This window comes from Cololabis saira, chromosome 16 (assembly GCF_033807715.1).
Source record: "Cololabis saira isolate AMF1-May2022 chromosome 16, fColSai1.1, whole genome shotgun sequence".
NCBI classification, from domain to species: Eukaryota; Metazoa; Chordata; class Actinopteri; order Beloniformes; family Belonidae; genus Cololabis; species Cololabis saira.
Genome location: NC_084602.1, coordinates 32,781,840 through 32,801,497, shown reverse-complemented (window position 1 = coordinate 32,801,497; position 19,658 = coordinate 32,781,840). Strand labels below are relative to the sequence as shown.

The 19,658-nt window shown below is 38.6% G+C and overlaps 1 protein-coding gene across 2 annotated transcripts; it reads left to right on the top strand.

Moving 5' to 3' along the window:
- The first annotated feature begins 699 nt into the window (after positions 1-699).
- On the top strand, positions 700-18,808 carry nrde2 (NRDE-2, necessary for RNA interference, domain containing). Of its 2 annotated transcripts, none has more exons than XM_061744008.1 (19): positions 700-772; positions 3,865-3,961; positions 4,384-4,581; positions 4,688-4,828; positions 4,974-5,236; positions 6,139-6,356; positions 7,018-7,242; positions 7,401-7,590; positions 8,017-8,150; positions 9,444-9,564; positions 10,388-10,560; positions 11,195-11,366; positions 11,472-11,692; positions 13,652-14,144; positions 16,182-16,597; positions 16,684-16,823; positions 17,005-17,146; positions 18,264-18,335; positions 18,482-18,808. In XM_061744008.1, exons 1-19 carry the CDS (start codon positions 712-714, stop codon positions 18,605-18,607), a joined length of 3,603 nt encoding a protein of 1,200 aa, XP_061599992.1. In that variant the 5' UTR covers positions 700-711; the 3' UTR covers positions 18,608-18,808. The 2 variants fall into 2 exon arrangements, with proteins under 2 accessions (XP_061599992.1, XP_061599991.1); XM_061744007.1 differs by having other exon boundaries at positions 16,179-16,597.
- Positions 18,809-19,658: the final 850 nt, after the last annotated feature.

Below are 19,658 nucleotides of genomic sequence, written 5' to 3'. Positions count from 1 at the left end.
TAATGCTTTGCTGATGAGAGAATATGTTTCTCTATTTTTCTTGTTTTTGTGAGGGGGGATATATGTTGTTTTTCGGCACTACCTTGTTCTCTATAGCTGATATAACATGAATTACTGTGGGATCAATAAAGTTCTTATTTTTGCCATCTGAGAAAATTAAATATATTATATTTGGTGCCTAACTGTTTCCCAAGTATATTAGTGCGTGTGTGAATGAATAAATGAGACGTAAAACGTAAATTTCTTTGTAGAAAGGCGCTTTATGAAAATAAGTCCATTCACTTGTATTAGTTTACAGCGCAGTCTTGCCACATCCAATATGGCGGCGACGTTGACGTATTGGCAGCTCCATGGGGCGGAGCTTGGACGTAGGCAGTGCTTTCGGGTTGGGTTGCCAGGTTTGTCAGGAACCCGTTAATATAATACATCAATGCAGGAACCCCGACACGTGAAAAACCATTGACTCATTTCACTTTAAAATCGGGAGATAAGCGGGAGAAATTACAAATCGGGAGCAGGGCGGGAGAAATGCTTGAAAATCGGGAGACTCCCGCTTAAATCGGGAGTGTTGGCAGGTATGGTTCTCTGTTCCACCTGTTCACTGTACGTTGTGATCTTTATACTGTGTATTGTAATCCTTGTCAATAAAGATTTAAAAAGAGAAAAAAAGAGTCTGACGTCATATTTCTGCGACTGTTTACAAGCGACATCATGGCGCTGTTTCCAGCTTTTTCTGAGGCAAAAACTGACAACGATCAAGATTCGCCTAAAGGTAATCACTCATTTACCTAAAATACGCTTTTAACACGGGGCTTATTCACATGAACACCCTGTCAATGTGTGCTTATCTAGTATTTGATATTATAGTCCGCATGACGTTATTTGGCTCCCCCACCAAGTCATGTTGAAGTTATGAAGGGCTGTATTATTGCCTTTTGTTTTAAAGTACATGGCATTTTCCAAACATAATGTTCAACATTAACACTCAAAATATTCTTACTTTGTCCATGGAGCATTTTTTAAACAAGATTTCTGACTCATCCAAGCTGTTATTATGAGATATATATTTATGAATATAGGTGGACAGCAGCTATGATTTTTGAAAGCAGTGTTTATTTGTTTATTTATTTATTTAAAGGTTTAGATAACAGGGACAATGCACATTAATAACACATTTAAACAAATGTTAACAGAATGAAGATTAAAAGGTAAGAAACTAAGCTAAAATACATACACACACAGGTTAACATAAGCTCAACAACAGACAATTGCTACAAACGAAAACAGAAACAACATGAAGCAGCAACAGTAACATCAGCATTAATAACACAAGACACAATAACACACTAACAGGCCAAAAACAAACAAGACAAAAGCACTAAACACAGAATAAAAAGCCATGCACAAAAAGCAACATTATAACTAGACAAACTAATAGGCAACATGACAGGTGGCATCAGACAAACACCAACAGGCAGGGCAGCAAGCCAGGAAAATTACGCACTAAAATTCAATGTTGACAGCCTTGACCACTAATTAACCACTTTTTTAACTAAAATTTGAAAGAAGAATAATTTGATTGGTTTCTAATCTCAGTTGGTATGAAGTTCCACTCACGAGCAGCCCTGATAGAAAATGCAGACTGGCTAAAAGCACTTTTCCTAAACTGGACCACACACTCTCCTCTAGCTGCACTCCGTATGGATGTCGATGCCACCTTTATAAACTGGTTCAGTAAGTAAGTAACATCACATTACACAGTATACAATCAGTACAGGAGGATCAAGTCCATGAATGATTTTATACAATAGACACAAGTGTGAGTATTTGATGAGATTTTCCAGATGTAACAACTTATATTTCAATAAAATATGGCAGTGATGATAGTCATTGGATTTCTTGTCCAGTACCTTTAATGGTTTTTTATATAAAGAAAGTAGTGGTTTAAGTGCTTGAGACCAGGTTGTCAAGCAGTACGTTATATGGGAGAAGAAGTTTGTCCTGTCAACCTTGAAATACACACTTCATACTTTGTTGCACTTTCTCTCCCTTTTTATAAAAGTTTCAGTTTTATGAGGCATAGGCTTAAATAATATTCCTCACTAATTAAGTTACAATTTTCTTGAAATGCAGATCATCTTTGTGAGATGGAGCATTGCCATGGACATATGACTTTCTTTTACAATTTCAGTATAACATTTCAGATGGACTGAAATCAAGATGTTTTGTAGGTTATACTATTTTTCTTTTAAGTCTTCCTGAACAATATATTAATATTCTTCACTGTCTGACAAAGAGCATCACAACATTCTCACATTTAAATCTCCAAACTTAAATGTACAGTCGCAGTTTTACTGTAGTTACAGACTCTTATCTCCCCAGCTCTTGTACCTGACCCCATATCAAAATTGACTTTTTTGTTGTTTTCTTCAGGCAGTTATTTCTGCATTTTCATTGGACTTGCACGACACAAACCCATTTTTGATTGAGAAATGACTCATGTTCATCCAGTCATCAACAGTCCCCTACTGCTGCTCTTCGGCTGACGTTGGCAATGTTTTCTTCTGTTTAGATGTTAACGATGGTTTATGTTTCGTCTCAGCTGTATGGAAATCACTATTTCTTTGAATGTGTTAGGATTTTATGAAATTGTTTGAAGGGTTTTTCTATAAGATTCTACCCTGGTGATTGCTCTCAGAGCAGTGTCACCTCCTGTTTTTATGACTGTTAAGACTGTTTAGCTGAGTTCTCTTCTTTAGGTGAAGACAATGAAGAGAAACAGATGTTTATAACTGATAGGTCCCATCCTGTTTTTCTTAGTTTTAGTTACGGTATCTTAGATCTTTGCTGAGTTAACATCTTGAGTAAGAAACTATCAACAGAAGTATATTGCTGAAAGTGTGACATGTTTAGGTGTCTTTCCCCGCAGCTGGCTCCACAGATAATGCTCAACATCCACACCTATAACGTATAAAACACCTAATTTTTTAGTATAAATATAACTGGATCGATGACCACCGTGTGGATTTCTCTCCTACCTCTATGGTGTGAGAAAAGTGTACCTCTGGCCGGAAAATATTGTGCATGATATAATAAACCTTGTATTAACATTTGATTCTGTTCACTGGTTTTCTTATGGTGCACCAGAGAAACGAACATGCAGATCTTTCAATTGTCTTCTTAAACGTAAGAGACAAACACTCCTGTATATGGTCAAGTTTCCTTTGCTGTTTAATTTTTTTGAATTTTAGAGCCTGACTCAATGGTTGTGTTTTTGGTCTAAATGTATGTTTTTCTTTTCACTACCATCACATTTTCTATGTACTTGCTCAAAATTTTTGGACACAACTAACCTTGAAAAACTAACATGTTTTATAAAATGTTGTGCTGAACTAGCTTCTTGAAGGATTTTTTAAATCCTTTCTCTTATTTCAACTGTTTCCTGTCAATCAGCCAAGTGCAACAGGTCTTTAAGTGTTTAAAATGTGTTCAAGTACTCTCTCGGAAATGCAAATGACAGGGTGACAAGATAATTTGTTCCTTGTGATTGAGTGACCTGAAAAAATATTGCAATTTCTATTTATTTTTTTAAGATACGTTTTACAAATTCAGAATATTCTGTTGTGAAAAAAATCGTTGTGTGTCACAAATAATTTTTTTTTACAAAATGAAACAGGAATCCTCAAAATGTGGTGTTTTTTTTTTTTTTTTTTCTTTGGCTAGATGCTGTACAGGAGACATTCCTCTCCTGTATCACCTGAATGCTTCAATGCTGAATTTCTTTGGACATGCAGTGTGTGATAAGTCACAATCCCTCAGTCTTGACAACAACTCATTCATTTTTTTCCCCCATTCTCTTTGTAGAATTAGATTGGCTGAACAACAAGAGTTTTCAGACTAGGAATGCACTTTCTCTTCAAAGTCATTTTTTAGAGAAGACCAAGGATGAGAGGGAAACATGGTACAGTTTTTCTACTTTTCTTTTTTGTTATTAATCTGATCATAACAGCACTCATTATGCTTTGCCTGTTTAAGCATTTGAGACTATAGTTGATATCCTAATCAAAGGACTCTTAAAGAAATAGAAATAACATTTTTAACTCTGTTATTTGTCCTGATATAATGTGTGTGTGTGTGTGTGTGTGTGTGTGTGTGTGTGTGTGTGTGTGTGTGTGTGTGTGTGTGTGTGTGTGTGTGTGTGTGTGTGTGTGTGTGTGTGTGTGTGTGTGTGTGTGTGTGTGTGTGTGTGTGTGTGTGTGTGTGTGTGTGTGTGTGTAAAATAAGCAAACTCTATCTATGTTTTAACATCTAACAGTTGCTGAGGGTTTTGATTTATTGATTGTGCTTTTTTTTTGTTTGTGTAATTTCCTTCATATTTCTCAGGGTTGGCAGTGACGCCAGCTCTGCTGAGAAGGAACAGAAGAGAGATGGAGATGCTGTACCCAGGAAGAAGAAAAAGAAGGATGAAAAGAAGAGGAAGAAGAAGAAAAAACACAAAAAGAAGAGTGGGAGGTATAGTAGCAGTGGATCAGACTCTGAAACCATCTACCCCAGTGATCTCAAAAGGGAACAAGAGGATAGGTGAGCACAGAGAATTTACATCAAAATGATATTCTTAATGTTGAACACAAAACACAGGCTTACCTCTATGATGTGTTTATGTTTTTATCTCTGCATATGCATATAGGCATCAGCCTGCACCATTAGCAACTTGCTTCTCCTGGTTAGACGACCTCAAGCTTCCCACAGAGCAACCATTCTGTGTGGACCGTAAAGCGGATTCGGCTAACTGGAATTACAAGTCCCTCTACAGAGGAGACATAGCCAGGTAGCACACGCTTCTCCCAAATATCAAACAATCATTGTACCCCTACCATTTATCACAAACACATTTCAAACCCCAGACTGAGAAATAAAAGGCAGAAGCTACATCTTGAATGACAGTTGATGGTTTGAAACCTTGTGTGTTTCAGGTATAAGAGGAAAGGCAGCTCCTCCTTGGGTCTAGACTCTCGTAAGCAGGAAATCAGCTGGGAGGATTCAGAGACAAAAAAGAAACATAAAAAAGGGGACAACAAAAACGCAGCAGACAGATACTTTTCTACGGCCAGTCGACATCTGCTGAAGTCTGAACCCGCTGTTCCTGTACTCTCCGTGACTCCGGATGGTAGCCAGGCCATCACCTCATTCCTTCCCCTGGGCAATGCTGAGGGGGAAAACAGAAGACCAGAGACAGGTACAAGATTAATATTTATGGGTGCAAATTGATAAAGCTTACAAGTTGAAACTTCGTATAATTAATACAAATATACAAAGCCTTTGCCCAGTAGGACTGAGCTAATTCTGAGAATTAAAGGAGATATGTAAAGCCATTTTTTTCTCCTTATGTTGAAATTCTTTTTGTAGGTCTCAATGAAATATTTGTGACATGTACAGGACTGTCTCAGAAAATTTGAATATTGTGATAAAGTTCTTTATTTTCTGTAATGCAATTTAAAAAAACAAAAATGTCATATGGATTCATTACAAATCAACTGAAATATTGCAAGCCTTTTATTATTTTAATATTGCTGATTATGGTTTACAGTTTAAGATTAAGATTCCCAGAATATTCTAATTTTTTGAGATAGGATATTTGAGTTTTCTTAAGCTGTAAGCCATGATCAGCAATATTAAAATAATAAAAGGCTTGCAATATTTCAGTTGATTTGTAATGAATCCAGAATGTATGACATTTTTGTTTTTTGTAATTGCATTACAGAAAATCACAATATTCAAATTTTTCTGAGACAGTCCTGTATGCCTCTTTTCGTAGCAGCTGGTTTTATGGGCTGGAATGAGAGCCTCAGCTCCCTTCCACGACTTTCCTCTATACAGGGTGGGACTTTAAAGCTCCAATCTAACACAAATTATGCCCAAAAATCTTTGTCCCAAACAAAGTGAAAGGATTTTTTTTCTACCACTGTGTTTGTGTTGGTAGTGACTTCAGACACAAGAGATTTGTGTGTGTGCGTGTAATGTGTCTCCTTTAAATTAGTAGTCTTAGTTATGTATATATACTTCTAACCAGGATGTTGGTGCTCTTAACCCATTTATTTATGTATTTATTTCACTTCAATCTCTAACATCTGAATTCAGGAGCTGGAGTCCAGTCGTTTTCAGTGAATCCCCTTGGTGTGTACGACTCGTCCACGACCCTCTGGCTGCAGGGGAAAGGCCAGCCGGGTGAACAGAAGCAGGACACACAGATGGAGGAGAGTGATACCCGTGTGGTTGGGAGGACTGAAGAGTTTAACAGGCGCCTCAGGGAGAAACCTGGAGATACACAGCTGTGGATACAGTTCATACAGTACCAGGTAGGAATGTTCAGATGTTAAATAATCTCCTTTAGGGTATGTGCTTATATAAAAGACTGTACTTCAGTGTTTGCTTCATTTACATGGGAATTTCCCCACGTGTGCATTGTTTTTAACTGTTTGAAGGTTCCCAGTTGGCAGTAGACACAACAGCATGTCGTTTTTTAGGGCTCATTACTGTCTGATTGACCCAGTTTCTCTGTGGCATGGAGCTTCAGCATTATTTATTCCCACTGAAAACAGGACATTATTTGTAAGAAAAATAATCTGTAATGCAAAAACAAAAATGTTGTCACTAAATAAATTAAATGTGTACAAGAAAAACTTATGTAGGACACAGAGTAAATATGGTAACCACACAATAACACATATTCATAACATGCAGCGAGTACAAGTGCCATTAAAAGCCTCAAACATTCATCTTTAGCATATATTGCAATAAATCCTGCTTCCTTTTAGATGTGAAATTATAATATTTCAATGGGAATTGGAATTAAATGGATTTCTAAGCTATGAGGTTGCTGCTTGTAAACAGATTTTTGAATAATCAGTCACCAAGTGCCTCATTGAGATATCAGTATGCATTAACTACACTACACAATTGTATAAGAGCAACAGCAGCATCGGTTCATCCCAAACTTAGTCCCATCTCTTCCTCCAGGACGAGCTGAGTGCAGCAGCGTTTGGAGGCCAGGATGAGCAGCAGGGCGGTGACTCAGCAGAGCACCGTAAGTCGTCTTACAGAGCGGTCCTGGAGAAAAAGCTCAGCATTGTAGAGCGAGCTGTGGCCACCAACCCCACCTGCATCGCTCTGCAGCTCGAGAGGCTCAGGATCTGTCAGGAACTCTGGGAGCCGTCAGCGTTGGCTAAAGAATGGAAGAAACTGGTACGTCTCCACCAGTTTGATTCTTGATTATTGTTTTGTGTTACAATTAGAGCCAAACTTTCCGACTGTATTTTTGTTTTTTATTTGGGCATGTTTGTAGACCAAAACTCTAAGTAGTTGTAATCTGTCTAATTAGAGCTTTATTCATCCTATTCCAGGTGTTCCTCCACCCAAATAGCGCTCCTTTGTGGAGAAAGTATCTGCTCTTTATCCAGAGCTACTTCAGCAACTTCACTGTATCAAAAGTCCACTCTGCTTATGGGAAGTGTCTGAGCACGCTCAGTGCTGTGCGAGACGGCAGCATGGTCTCTCACCCAGCTCTGCCAGGAACTGAGGAGGACTTGTTGGGTAAATATTTTTTGTTTTTCATTTTGCAAATGTTCAGATGTTAAATAATCTCCTTTAGGGTATGTGCTTATATGAAACACTGTACTTCAGTGTTTGCTTCATTTACATGGGAATTTCCCCACGTGTGCCTTGTTTTTAACTGTTTGAAGGCTCCCAATTGGCAGTAGACAGTAGACACAACAACATGTCGTTTTTTAGGGCTCATTACTGTTTGATTGACCCAGTTTCTCTGTGGCATGGAGCTTCAGCATTATTTATTCCCACTGAAAACAGGACATTGTTTTTTGTTTTGTTTTTATTTTGTTTTTATCAAATGTCCCTTTTTCTTCTTTTCTGTACATGAGCGCTTTACATTTTAACTACAGTAAACATCATTAAGTAGAGCACTAACGCCTGTTTTCTGCTGAATGTATTTTCTCTGCACAGATATCTTCATCCTGCAGTGTCACTTCCTGCGCCAGTCTGGTCACTCGGAGAAAGCCATTTCTCTGTTTCAGGCCATGAACGACTTTACCTTCTTCAAACCTGACAATGTGAAAAAACTGTCTACTAAGCAGCAGGTACACAGATGCACTTGCATATATATGTATACAGAAATCACATCTGAATAACAATATCATGATTTAAAAAAAATCTAATATACACAAATGGTTTCAGAATCACTCATAGTAGTTAAACGAAGAGGATCATGAGAAATTTCCTCTTAATATACATTTAATACTATGAAGCTACAGCCGGCAGAAATTAATTAAGATTATAAGGAATTACAATTTATTCCACAAAGAACTGCAGTGAGGACATTTTATATATATATATTTCAGGACTTTTTTATTTGATTTTATTTTGGTAATTTTCCAAGGGAAGGAATTTATATGCTGAAAACGGCAAACAGTTCTCACCTAACGTATAATAACATTTGCAATATCTGTCTACCTCACACACATCCTACCTGCTTTTTTTGCACTGTTTTTCGTGTACTGCACTACTTTCATTTTTTATTCCAATGTATATACTGTTTATATTTCGTAATTATATATTTTTTTACTTATTTACCCCTCCCCTGCATGTGTGTGTTAAGTGTACTGCTGCTGCACAAAGTGAGTCCCAATTGAGGGAGAAATAAAGGATAATCTAATCTCTTTTTACAAATTTTTTTACAAAAAATAGGTGATAATCTTGTCAGAAACATCTTTTTCAAGGTGTGTAAACAAGAAAGAGAATTAGTTCTTCTATTCACTCCAAAAAGTCAAATTCACACTGCAAGATTTTATTTCTGATTTTCAGATCATGCACAAGTTCACCACCAGTATGCAAAAAGGCTTCAGTTTACAGTCACCAAATGTGCTATGTTTAAAGACTTCAAATTGCATTAAAATAATGCACGCTAAATATTTTGGAGGGTGTAAGAGGGAGAGAAGTTGTCAAGTAACCAATCACAAGGAAAAAAAACACAACGAGAGAAAAAACTTAGAAGAATAAAACAAACAGAACAGAAAGCATGGAAAAAAAAGTACAGTTTCCTTGAAGTCACTGAGCTTCTTTTGGTTCAATGGTCAATTCTCTTTGATGTTCCCAGCATGCTTTGGGTTGATTGTAGAGGGATGGAGTCAGCTACTCAACTTGACTCCATCTTTCTCTTCCACAGCCTAGAAGATGGGGAGACGAGATTATTACTTAATATTCAAAAGTGGCTCTGTGCCTTGCAAAACTTGAACAGCTCAAGACTAATTGATAAGGTTGTGTTATGTCAAGACACCCACGCCTGTGATGTAAACCACAGAAAGTTGTTTTTTTCCAATAACTCCTATTATATGATAATTGTACCTCCTGTCCATCTGTCCATGTGTGTAAAGGCTGAGTTCTTTGAGCCGTTCTGGGACAGCGGGGAGGCGAGAGTTGGGGAGCTCGGGGCCAGAGGCTGGAAAGCCTGGATGCACCAACAAGAGCGAGGAGGCTGGCTCCAACCGTCCGCAGGTGAAACTCACTCAGCTCTAAATCGTAGAGGGTTTTTCCTTCTTGTAGTGTTGATCAGAGGTGTCAAGTAACAAAGTACAAATACTTAGTTACCTTACTTAAATAGAAATTTTGGTTATCTATACTTCACTGGAGTAATTATTTTTCAGACGACTTTTTACTTTTACTCCTTACATTTTCACGCAATTATCTGTACTTTTTACTCCTTACATTTTAAAAACAGCCTCGTTACTCTATTTCATTTCGGCCTTTAAAAAAAAACTATCCAGTTAAATTGCTCCATCCGGATAGAGTGAATTTGGTTGTGGTTGTTTCAGATGTTCTTGTCCAGTTTTGTTCTTACATCCGTTCCCTCAGATTCCTGCAACTAAACTTGGATGTACATTCCAATAAAGGTTAGGATAAATGATAACATGCCTCTGAAGTTTGACTTTTTGCACCATTACAATACTTATAGGCAACTAGTCATCATATCTCCTGCTCTCTGAAACACATGTTAGTGCTCAATAGTACACATATATGGTTCTTTAATATATTTGCATTATACTAAGATGCATTCATTTTCAATGGCTTTTGTCCTTAATGGCTTTTTTCCCCCTTACATTACTTTTACTTTTATACTTTAAGTAGTTTTGAAACCAGTAGTTTTATACTTTTACTTGAGTAAAAAACTTGAGTTGATACTTCAACTTTTACAAGAGTATTTTTAAACTCTAGTATCTATACTTCTACCTGAGTAATGAATGTGAATACTTTTGACACCTCTAGTGTTGATGTACATTAACATTTTGAGGACTTTTCTTTCTTTTGTATGTCTTTACAGAGGAAGATGAGGAGGAGGAAGTGGATGAAGAGGAGGTGAAGGACAGGAGCGAAGCCAGATGGAAAGTCTGGCTGGATGTGGAGGCGACTCGTGAAGCAGCTCACTGGTTACCGTGGAGACCTGACACAGCAAAGGGCCAGACAGAGGAGGACTGTGAGGACCCTGACAGACAGGTGCCGGCCTATAAGTACCGTATTTTCCGCACTATAAGGCGCACCACGTTATAAAGTGCACCTTCAATAAATTACGTATTTAAAAATGGTTTCCATATATAAGGCGCACTGCATTATAAGGCGCACTAAATATATGGTAAAATACCGTACTATAGTGGCTGGGGTTGAGTTACGTGTCTACCTGATGGAGCTGCGCTACAGGAAATGCTACAAAATCCTACAGCAAATGCAAAAAAAAATAGGAAGAAAAGTACCGTATGTCAAACTTTGTTAACAAAATAAAAACCAGCTTTGCTCCGTCTCGTCAAAGTCGCCATTATGCGAGTCAGCGTTGCTGCTGTCGTCTTGAACGTCTGTGACAATTCCTGACGTTTTTAGCGCCATTACTTTGGCGACACCAACTACATTACCCACAATCCCCCTGGCTACAGTAACAGAAATTACCGTAATGATCATATATAAGACGCACTGCCGGTTTTTTAGAAAATTAAAGGCTTTTAGGTGCGCCTTATAGTGCGGAAAATACAGTACCTTATCATGTTGGAAGCTGCTCATCCAACATGCTAAAAAAATTCATATTTTGGATGTATACAGTATTATCAATTGTTTGACGTTCCTGTCTTTTCACTTGTAGGTGTTATTTGACGACATTGGTCCTTCCCTAATTTGTTTGTCGACACCAGTACTACAGCTCCGATTTCTTCTACACTTCTTGTCCTTCCTGGGTCTGCCTGTAAACTCTGTGCTATCTGCTGCCTCCTCTCAGTCTGGGCTGCTTGTGGAGAGTCTTTCTCTGCTCACACAGGGTAAAAATGATACTGAGTAATACAAGTACAGTATTTTCCAAAGAGTTCAGTGAGTGTGAAACCTATCAGTGAACTGACAGGAATGTTTTCCACTGTGCATTGCAGGTAATGACATCCAGCATCCTCTGACCTCCTATAATCTAGCTGACCCTGGGGTTAATTCTGTAGGTCACATGACCACACTGCAGGGAACGAGGAAGTGTGTGGGACTCGGGAAGCAGGGTGAGAAGTTCCTCACCAACGTGCTTAGTATGATCCAGCCTGTTCTTCCTCCTCCCCACCGAGCTCTTCTGTCACTCAGCTGGATCCATTATGAGAAACTCAAGGTAGGTGCTCGCTGAATTCATTAGAAAATTAATAATAAAAATTATTTTGTTGCAACTAGGGCTGGGTATCGATTCGATTCCGATTCTTAATATTCAGATTCGATTATCATGATTCGATCCGATTCGATATTGATTTGGCTTAGTGTTATTTAACATGTTTTTTGAGCTGTTGCCTGAATTATATCGCGAATTATATGACTAACTAGTGAAATAATAATTTCACAATAATTATTGTGAAATAACTAAGAAATAAATAACTCAAACAGGCCTTTCAATATCCATTTAAAGTGCAAAAAAGAAAGAAATTGCAACAGTTCATGCAGTAAACAAATCATTTTAGCTTATCTAATTTATTCTGTCACCACACACACATATTGCCATGAAGCACCTGGCATTTTTCAGAAGTGTCATGACAAACTGTGTGTCCGACTACTGGGATTAAAGTTCACCTGGCGAAAATGATGGGGGAAAAAAAAATGTGATCTTTAGACATAAGAATCGATTTTTAGGAATTAATATGAGAATCGATTTAGAATCGGAAATTCGATTTTTTTCAACACAGGCCTAGTTGCAACATACATTATTGAGGAAAAACAAATGAATACAATTCTTATCAGTCTGCAAATTCTTAGAAAGTTTGGCATATGGCAGAGAGAGGTCTTGTTAACAAACACTAGGATCTCTTTCTGCTTGTCTGGTCTGAAGCTGCTCAGAGAGCCGATGGAGGATAGAAAATGTTACTGTAGCCACGTCTCATCCAAACACTAGTCCTACTGCATTCTGGGATATTGCTGTGTTTTCATCAGACCAGTTCATGCAAGCTTGTTGGCAAGTTCATCAGTTTAATTCTCCATGACAGCTGACAAAGAAAATAGTTTAAACTTTATGTCCTCACTCTCTTTTTTACTCCTGCTTAAGATCTACAATGACTCATCTTCATCTTGTTGGAGTTTGTGGTTTGGTGCCAGGTGTTAGCTGGCCGTAAGAAAGCTCGGTCAGCTGCTCCTGCATCAACACGCATGGACAAATCTGTTGCTACTCTTACGTTAAAGAAAGACAACCCACAGGTCACTGAAATAACTTGAAAAGTAATAACAAATAATTATTTACTGAACATTGACTTATGAAGTCAGACACGGATTTTGAAAAGCGGCTCAAAAGAATCATTGAAAAACCAAACTACTGAAACTGGCCTGAACAAAAATGACAGGACCTGCAGCTAAATATTTTTTAAGACACACAAATGATCAAATTCCTCCAGCCGTCTCAGGTTGGAAAGCGTTGGAGACCACTTTAGCTCAACGTTTTGTTCTTAGTTGTGTTTTTGGGTCATTATCCTGCAAATTTTCTGACACTGGGTGGTACATTTCTCTTCAGAATTTCTCTAATAGTCTTGAGCTTTCACCGTACGTTTCACAGTAGTTACAGTCTTCTTTTGTTTTTAAATGCTTCATTTTCGTGTCTTTGAACTTAGAGCTGATGTGACCTATCAAAAAAACACCAATTTTGTCTCATCTGTCCAAAGGACATTTTCCCAGGGGCCTTGTCACTTGTCAATTTGCGTTTTGACAAAGTCAAATTAAGTACATTATTATTATTAATTATTACTTTTGTCAGTTATTTGCATGAACATTGTGGGTTTTTCTTTTTAAATGTATGGGCACCAACAACTTTGTCCACATGTGTAAATGTCTGTTGTTTCACGGTTACTCATCATAACTAGTGACAAAAGTCCCAGCAGATATTTTAGCAGCACAGACAGAAGCTAAACCTTTATGGAAAAAAGACTTTCAAAACTCAGTTTTGAAAGAGAAAAATGGACAATAAAAGATCTCGAAGTAAGACACAGTATGACCAGAGCTACTGTTCCTGTACTGGCTTCTTCAGACTCTAAGTTGTAAATTAAAAGATATTCCCACTGACATCACACTTATTTTCTTCTTGGTGTTTGTGCATCAGGTCTCAAACTGCTTGCGGATCGGCAATAAGAAGCGTCTTCGCACTCAGGGCAAGCGCAGCAAGCAAGTTGCCAAGCGACTGCTCAAAGAACCAGACAACCGCTCATCGCTGGTGATGTGGCAGGAGTACGCCCACCTGGAGTGGATGCTGGGTAATCTGGATGAAGCTCGCAAAGTGTTCTCCACAGCCACGGCAACAGAGGGAACCAGAGGGCTGAGCAGCCCCACCCTGTGTGATCTGTGCCTGCTGTGGTCCCAGCTGGAGGTGGAAGACACAGCTAAAGAGAGAGCAGGACAACTCGACGTGACCACGTCGCCAGTTGTTTGTATACTGACCAGACTCGCAGAGGGAACCTCCTCATCTTCTCCTTCATCCCCTCAGTCCCTCTCGCCCGTTTCCATTTTGAAAGCCAGGAAATCGTACGAACTGGCTCTGACTACCAGCTTGTCAGCCCTGGACCAAAACATCAGGAACCCCAAACCTGACAGAAAAGGTTCATTTTCTCTGTCTTGTCTTTGTCTGTGTCAGCTCTGATATAGAGCTCATGAAATGGTGGGTTATAACAGTTAATCCTTCAGGTATGAGACTGATGCCATCATCAACAGAGGTGTCAAAAGTATTCACATTCATTACTCAGGTAGAAGTATAGATACTAGAGTTTAAAAATACTCGTATAGAAATTGAAGTATCAACTCAAGTTTTTTACTCAAGTAAAAGTATAAAAGTACTGGCTTCAAAACTACTTAAAGTATAAAAGTAAAAGTAATGTAAGGGGGAAAAAAGCCATTAAGGACAAAAGCCATTGAAAATGAATGCATCTTAGTATAATGCAAATATATTAAAGAACCATATATGTGTACTATTGAGCATTAACATGTGTTTCAGAGAGCAGGAGATATGATGACTAGTTGTCTATAAGTATTGTAATGGTGCAAAAAGTCAAACTTCAGAGGCATGTTATCATTTATCCTAACCTTTATTGGAATGTACATCCAAGTTTAGTTGCAGGAATCTGAGGGAACGGATGTAAGAACAAAACTGGACAAGAACATCTGAAACAACCACAACCAAATTCACTCTATCCGGATGGAGCAATTTAACTGGATAGTTTTTTTTTTAAAGGCTGAAATGAAATAGAGTAACGAGGCTGTTTTTAAAATGTAAGGAGTAAAAAGTACAGATAATTGCGTGAAAATGTAAGGAGTAAAAGTAAAAAGTCGTCTGAAAAATAATTACGTATGAAGTATAGATAACCAAAATTTCTACTTAAGTAAGGTAACAAAGTATTTGTACTTCGTTACTTGACACCTCTGATCTTCAATATGTCAAAGTGATGGCATTCAGTCTTTCAGACATTAGTCACCTTCATTTTAGTGGCACCCGCATGATTCATTCAGATATGTAACGGTGAGCCACAATGTACGTGCAGTATTTACCATTCACGTGAGATCGGACGGTACATCAAGTCAGGTTTATCCCTCAAATCCTTTTGGAGTCACAGTTTTGTCACAACATAATATTGTATCAATATAATAACTAATATTAGCATACCAGGCAGGTAGTGTTTTGTAAAATATAGCAAGATAGCATGGCTAAATCTTGCTGAACCGGAGGTATTACCAAAAAAACAAATGTGGGCATCTTACTTGTGATGGTTTGATTGCTCTATTTTATCTTTGCAGTTGTCTTGAGTTTGGAAACAGCTGTGGTCTCTTACTCCACAGGAGGAAATTGTCTCCATCTTGACCGCTGTTTGGTAGATCCACCCTGTGCTAAAACTCTGAAAAATGCACATCTAGCCAACAAATATGCTGCATTTTGTTAAAAGAAAGAAACGGTGGCAAAAGGGAGCAGTTGAAGATACTGATAGATGAGTAATGTCAAGTGGGGAGCGAGCATTTCAGCTGCTTTTAAACAATCTTCTCTTCTTCATTTGGTACATAGTCCAAGCATTTGGGGGATGTCTCTTGCAGAAATACTATACTGACATATTTGTATTTACCAAAGATGACATGGGAGGTTTGCACCACCATGTTACTACAGTTTCTCAAGGGGAACAAACCAAACGCTTGCTCCAGGGAGAACCTTTTGAGACTTTTGCCCCAACTATACTTTTTCTCACAGGGTTTGAAGGGGAAGGTCATGTGGCAATATTCATTTAGTTACAAAACATTCTCTCTAATGATGTATGTCATAAGATGTCATACCATCCTAAACTCAGGACCTGTATGTGGCCTTACTTCTTTTGTCATTTCAACATTATTTTGGTGTTTTGAAAACGGCTGCCGGTTAACTGCGTATGGTTAGTAATAACGCTAGAGCTCAACAGTTGGTCACAAACTTTCAGATAAGGTCAGTGGGTCTGAAAGATGTGCATACATTGACAAGAATTAACTGTTCTTCCCATCTGAGAAATGCTCTTCTTCACGAATGGTGAGAGAGCAGAAACTAATGGGAAAGTTATTTATAATATGTGCAAGGAAACGTCAGGAGAGTTAACTGAAAATTAATACGGCCTTATCCCCAGCAGACCAGGAAGACCTGCTAGAAGAGAAGCTGAGATTGAGCGGTCTGGTCGGCTGCTACGCTCTGTTCCAGTATCTCACGGTGAGCATCCAAGCAGCCGCCGCCGTCTACAGCCTGGCCAGGGAGAGGATGGAGGAGCTGCACCGCACACTCACACCCGAGAAGGACTTCAGCGGTAATAATAAGGCCGAATCTGCTTCCATCGAAGCCAGCCGCTGTGCAGCTGATCCCACTCCCAGAAACAGACGTTTAATGAGCCAGTTAGCTTCTGAGTGCGAGGTCTTGGCCGTGCAACAGGCGGCACTGCTGAGATACCACAGCAGCACCAGCGTGTTTCCTCTGGCAGCGCTGAGACAAACGCTCACCTCGGCCCTCGCTGCCTGGCCCTGCAACGCCCTTCTGTGGACCGTATACGTGCAGGTCCGCTCACAGAAACACACACGTTAAATGAGCACAGGTTGAGATCAAATTAGTCGGTAAAATGACTGTTTTGTGACCTGTTTCAGGTGGAGAACCGTTACCACAGTGCTGGCCGGGCACGGCGGTTTTTTCACTCTGTAACCAGAGACCTCCACAGTTTGGTACCACGCCTGTTTGCTATTGTTGCTGAACAACAAAGGAAGCAGCTGGTGGATGATACGCAAAGGTAAGAGCACAAGTAATGAGGCTGAGTATGCGCTTGTAACAAAAAAACAAACATAATCAGAACTTATTCGAAAATGTGATTGTTCCTTCTATATTTGAATGATAAGACAAGAAGTGTTTGATTTGAGGCACATTTATTGATGAAAAAAAAATGTATTTCATGTTTAATGCTTAATTCATAGGTCTTGTTGCTATGACGAAGCCCTGCCCATACTGCCAGAGAACGGCCTCAGCAACCGAATCCGTGGTCTGTTTGAAACCGCCATAGCAACAGAGATGGGTGCTTACTGTCCTTTATTGTGGAGGATGTACGTCCACTTCCTGGTGAGACAGTAAACCGTTCAAACACACTTCTAAGGTGCAGTCATATAAAAGTAGGGAAGACAACAAGTGTAAGCTTAGTGATCTCCATCAGCTACGATGTAAGGAGGAGAAACATCCTCTTCAGACAGCTTTAAGGTGTGCTAAGAATAAGAATGCCATGATTAGAGAAGTTTTTTTTCATGTGATATGTTATTTTTATTTTTTATTTATTTTTTTTACAAATATCAACATGATTCCAGTTATATGAGTATATGAAGAGTATTTTATGCATCTACTTCAAACCGTTAACCGTAAATGCACCATAACTGCTCCTGACATGCATGTCCCAAGTAATTTGACAAACTGTCAGGTTGACATGAACCACAACAAATGTGACTAGTCTGCTTGATGGCATTGTTCTTCCTGCTGTGTAGTTCCCGCTAATGCTTCTACAGCAGCTGCTAAAAGATTGCTGTAATACCATTTAAAAAGTAGCGTTGCTTGACATTTATCTGCTCCAACATACATGGAAAAAGGATTAATTATCTCCATGGTCTTGCCTGGTGCAAATAAAGGAAGCAAACAAAAGGAAGCTCAGTGCCACAAGCTACTGAAGCGCTGCAGAAAAGAAACTACACTAGCAATAAGGGTTTGGTGGTAAAATTACAGAGCAACACAATATCGAACAAATGTACATGCCAACTACAACCTAGGTCCTCTGCATGTAGGCTACATGAGAAGCGGTTATTTTGAAGCATCTTTGAAGCTTTACATTCAAAAGTGTTAGGCACCCATAGTCTAAATAACCCGTAGACAAAAAATACAAAAACCTGCTTTTTCTTACATCTAAATAAAATGAATCCTAATGAATATCACAGCAAACATCTCTATGAAACACTCCTTAAAAAGAGTTTAATCTGCTTAGTTCTGAAGGAGGTCACTATCATTAGTGTTGCTTGTACAATCTCTCTAGTGTTACTGTATTTTCTGTTTGTAGTTTAGCACAGAAACTGGAGAATAAATATGGATGGTTGATTTAAATGTAGATAAAACAACAACACGATTTTTGCATGGCATTGTATGTTCACAGTTCAGTCCGTGCTTATATTTATGTTATTTTTATGCATGTGTATTGTAGGTATCAGAAGGTAAAGTGGATAAAGCCAGAGGGATCTTCTATAAGGCCTTGCAGAATATTCCCTGGGTGAAGGTGAGACAGAAATAAAAACAGCATTATGTATGGTTACTTCTAAATATTTCAAACAGACTAAAAATCTCCTGTTTTTCTTGTGTGTGTGTGTGTGTGTGTGTGAATGTTTGTTTGACGTCATGCAAATATGTGTATGTATGGATAAGGGTCTGTACATGGATGCAGTGCAGCTGTTCCCCGAGCATCTGCAGGAGTTTGTAGATCTGATGACAGAGAAAGAACTCCGACTGAGACTGCCTTTAGAAGAGCTGGATATACTACTGGAAGACTGAACACATGCACCTCATTAAAGGGCTTTATTTTGCTATACTTGCTATAAGCCATGCCACACGCTGGCTCACTTGATTGCAAGAACATTACACTTCTACAAACAAAACTGCAGTAAGCTACAGATAAGTCAAGATAGATATTTTGTACATAAAGTGCTCAAATTCTTTAGAAAATGTATTTTAGCACCTGATTTTATCAATAAATAAAGCTAATCTATATTTTGTGTTTGAGAGGTTTATTTGTGTACCCTTCGTATACAGGTGGAAGTAGGAATGGGCGATATTTTACCGTTCACAATAAACCGTCAGAAAAATTCCTCACGATAAGAATTTGTCATCTCGTAGTAAAACCGATAAATTCCCGTTGATGATGTTTTTGTGTAAAGCTGATTTATGGAAGGAAGGAAGGAAGGAAGGAAGGAAGGAAGGAAGGAAGGAAGGAAGGAAGGAAGGAAGGAAGGAAGGAAGGAAGGAAGGAAGGAAGGAAGGAAGGAAGGAAGGAAGGAAGGAAGGAAGGAAGGAAGGAAGGAAGGAAGGAAGGAAGGAAGGAAGGAAGGAAGGAAGGAAGGAAGGAAGGAAGGAAGGAAGGAAAAAAAGAAGGAAAGATAAATTCCCGTTGATGACAAACATGGCAGATCTGAGAGCGAGATAGATTCATAGTTAAAAAGGTGGAGTTGAATTGGTATTTTTTTTATCGTCATTTTTATCGTTATCGGGATAAATGCCAGAAATAATCGTGATACATTTTTTAGTCCATACCGCCCATCCCTATGTGGAAGGCCCAATTATTAGTTAACATTGAGATTTAAAGAAAGGGGTATTTTAAGAAAAAGCTGTCAATGGGAACCACATCAGGGTTTATTGATATCTAATTATTCTGATTTCAGCTCTACATTTTGTGAATGCAAACTATTCAAGATGTTAACCGATGATGAACCCCTGCATGTTGATGGGAAATGGCCGCACTTAAGATAACATCAAAAGGTTTAAAAAAAAAAAAAAAAAAAAAACCCTGCTTAGTGGTTATGTTTATGTTATGTTTAATTTAATTTAA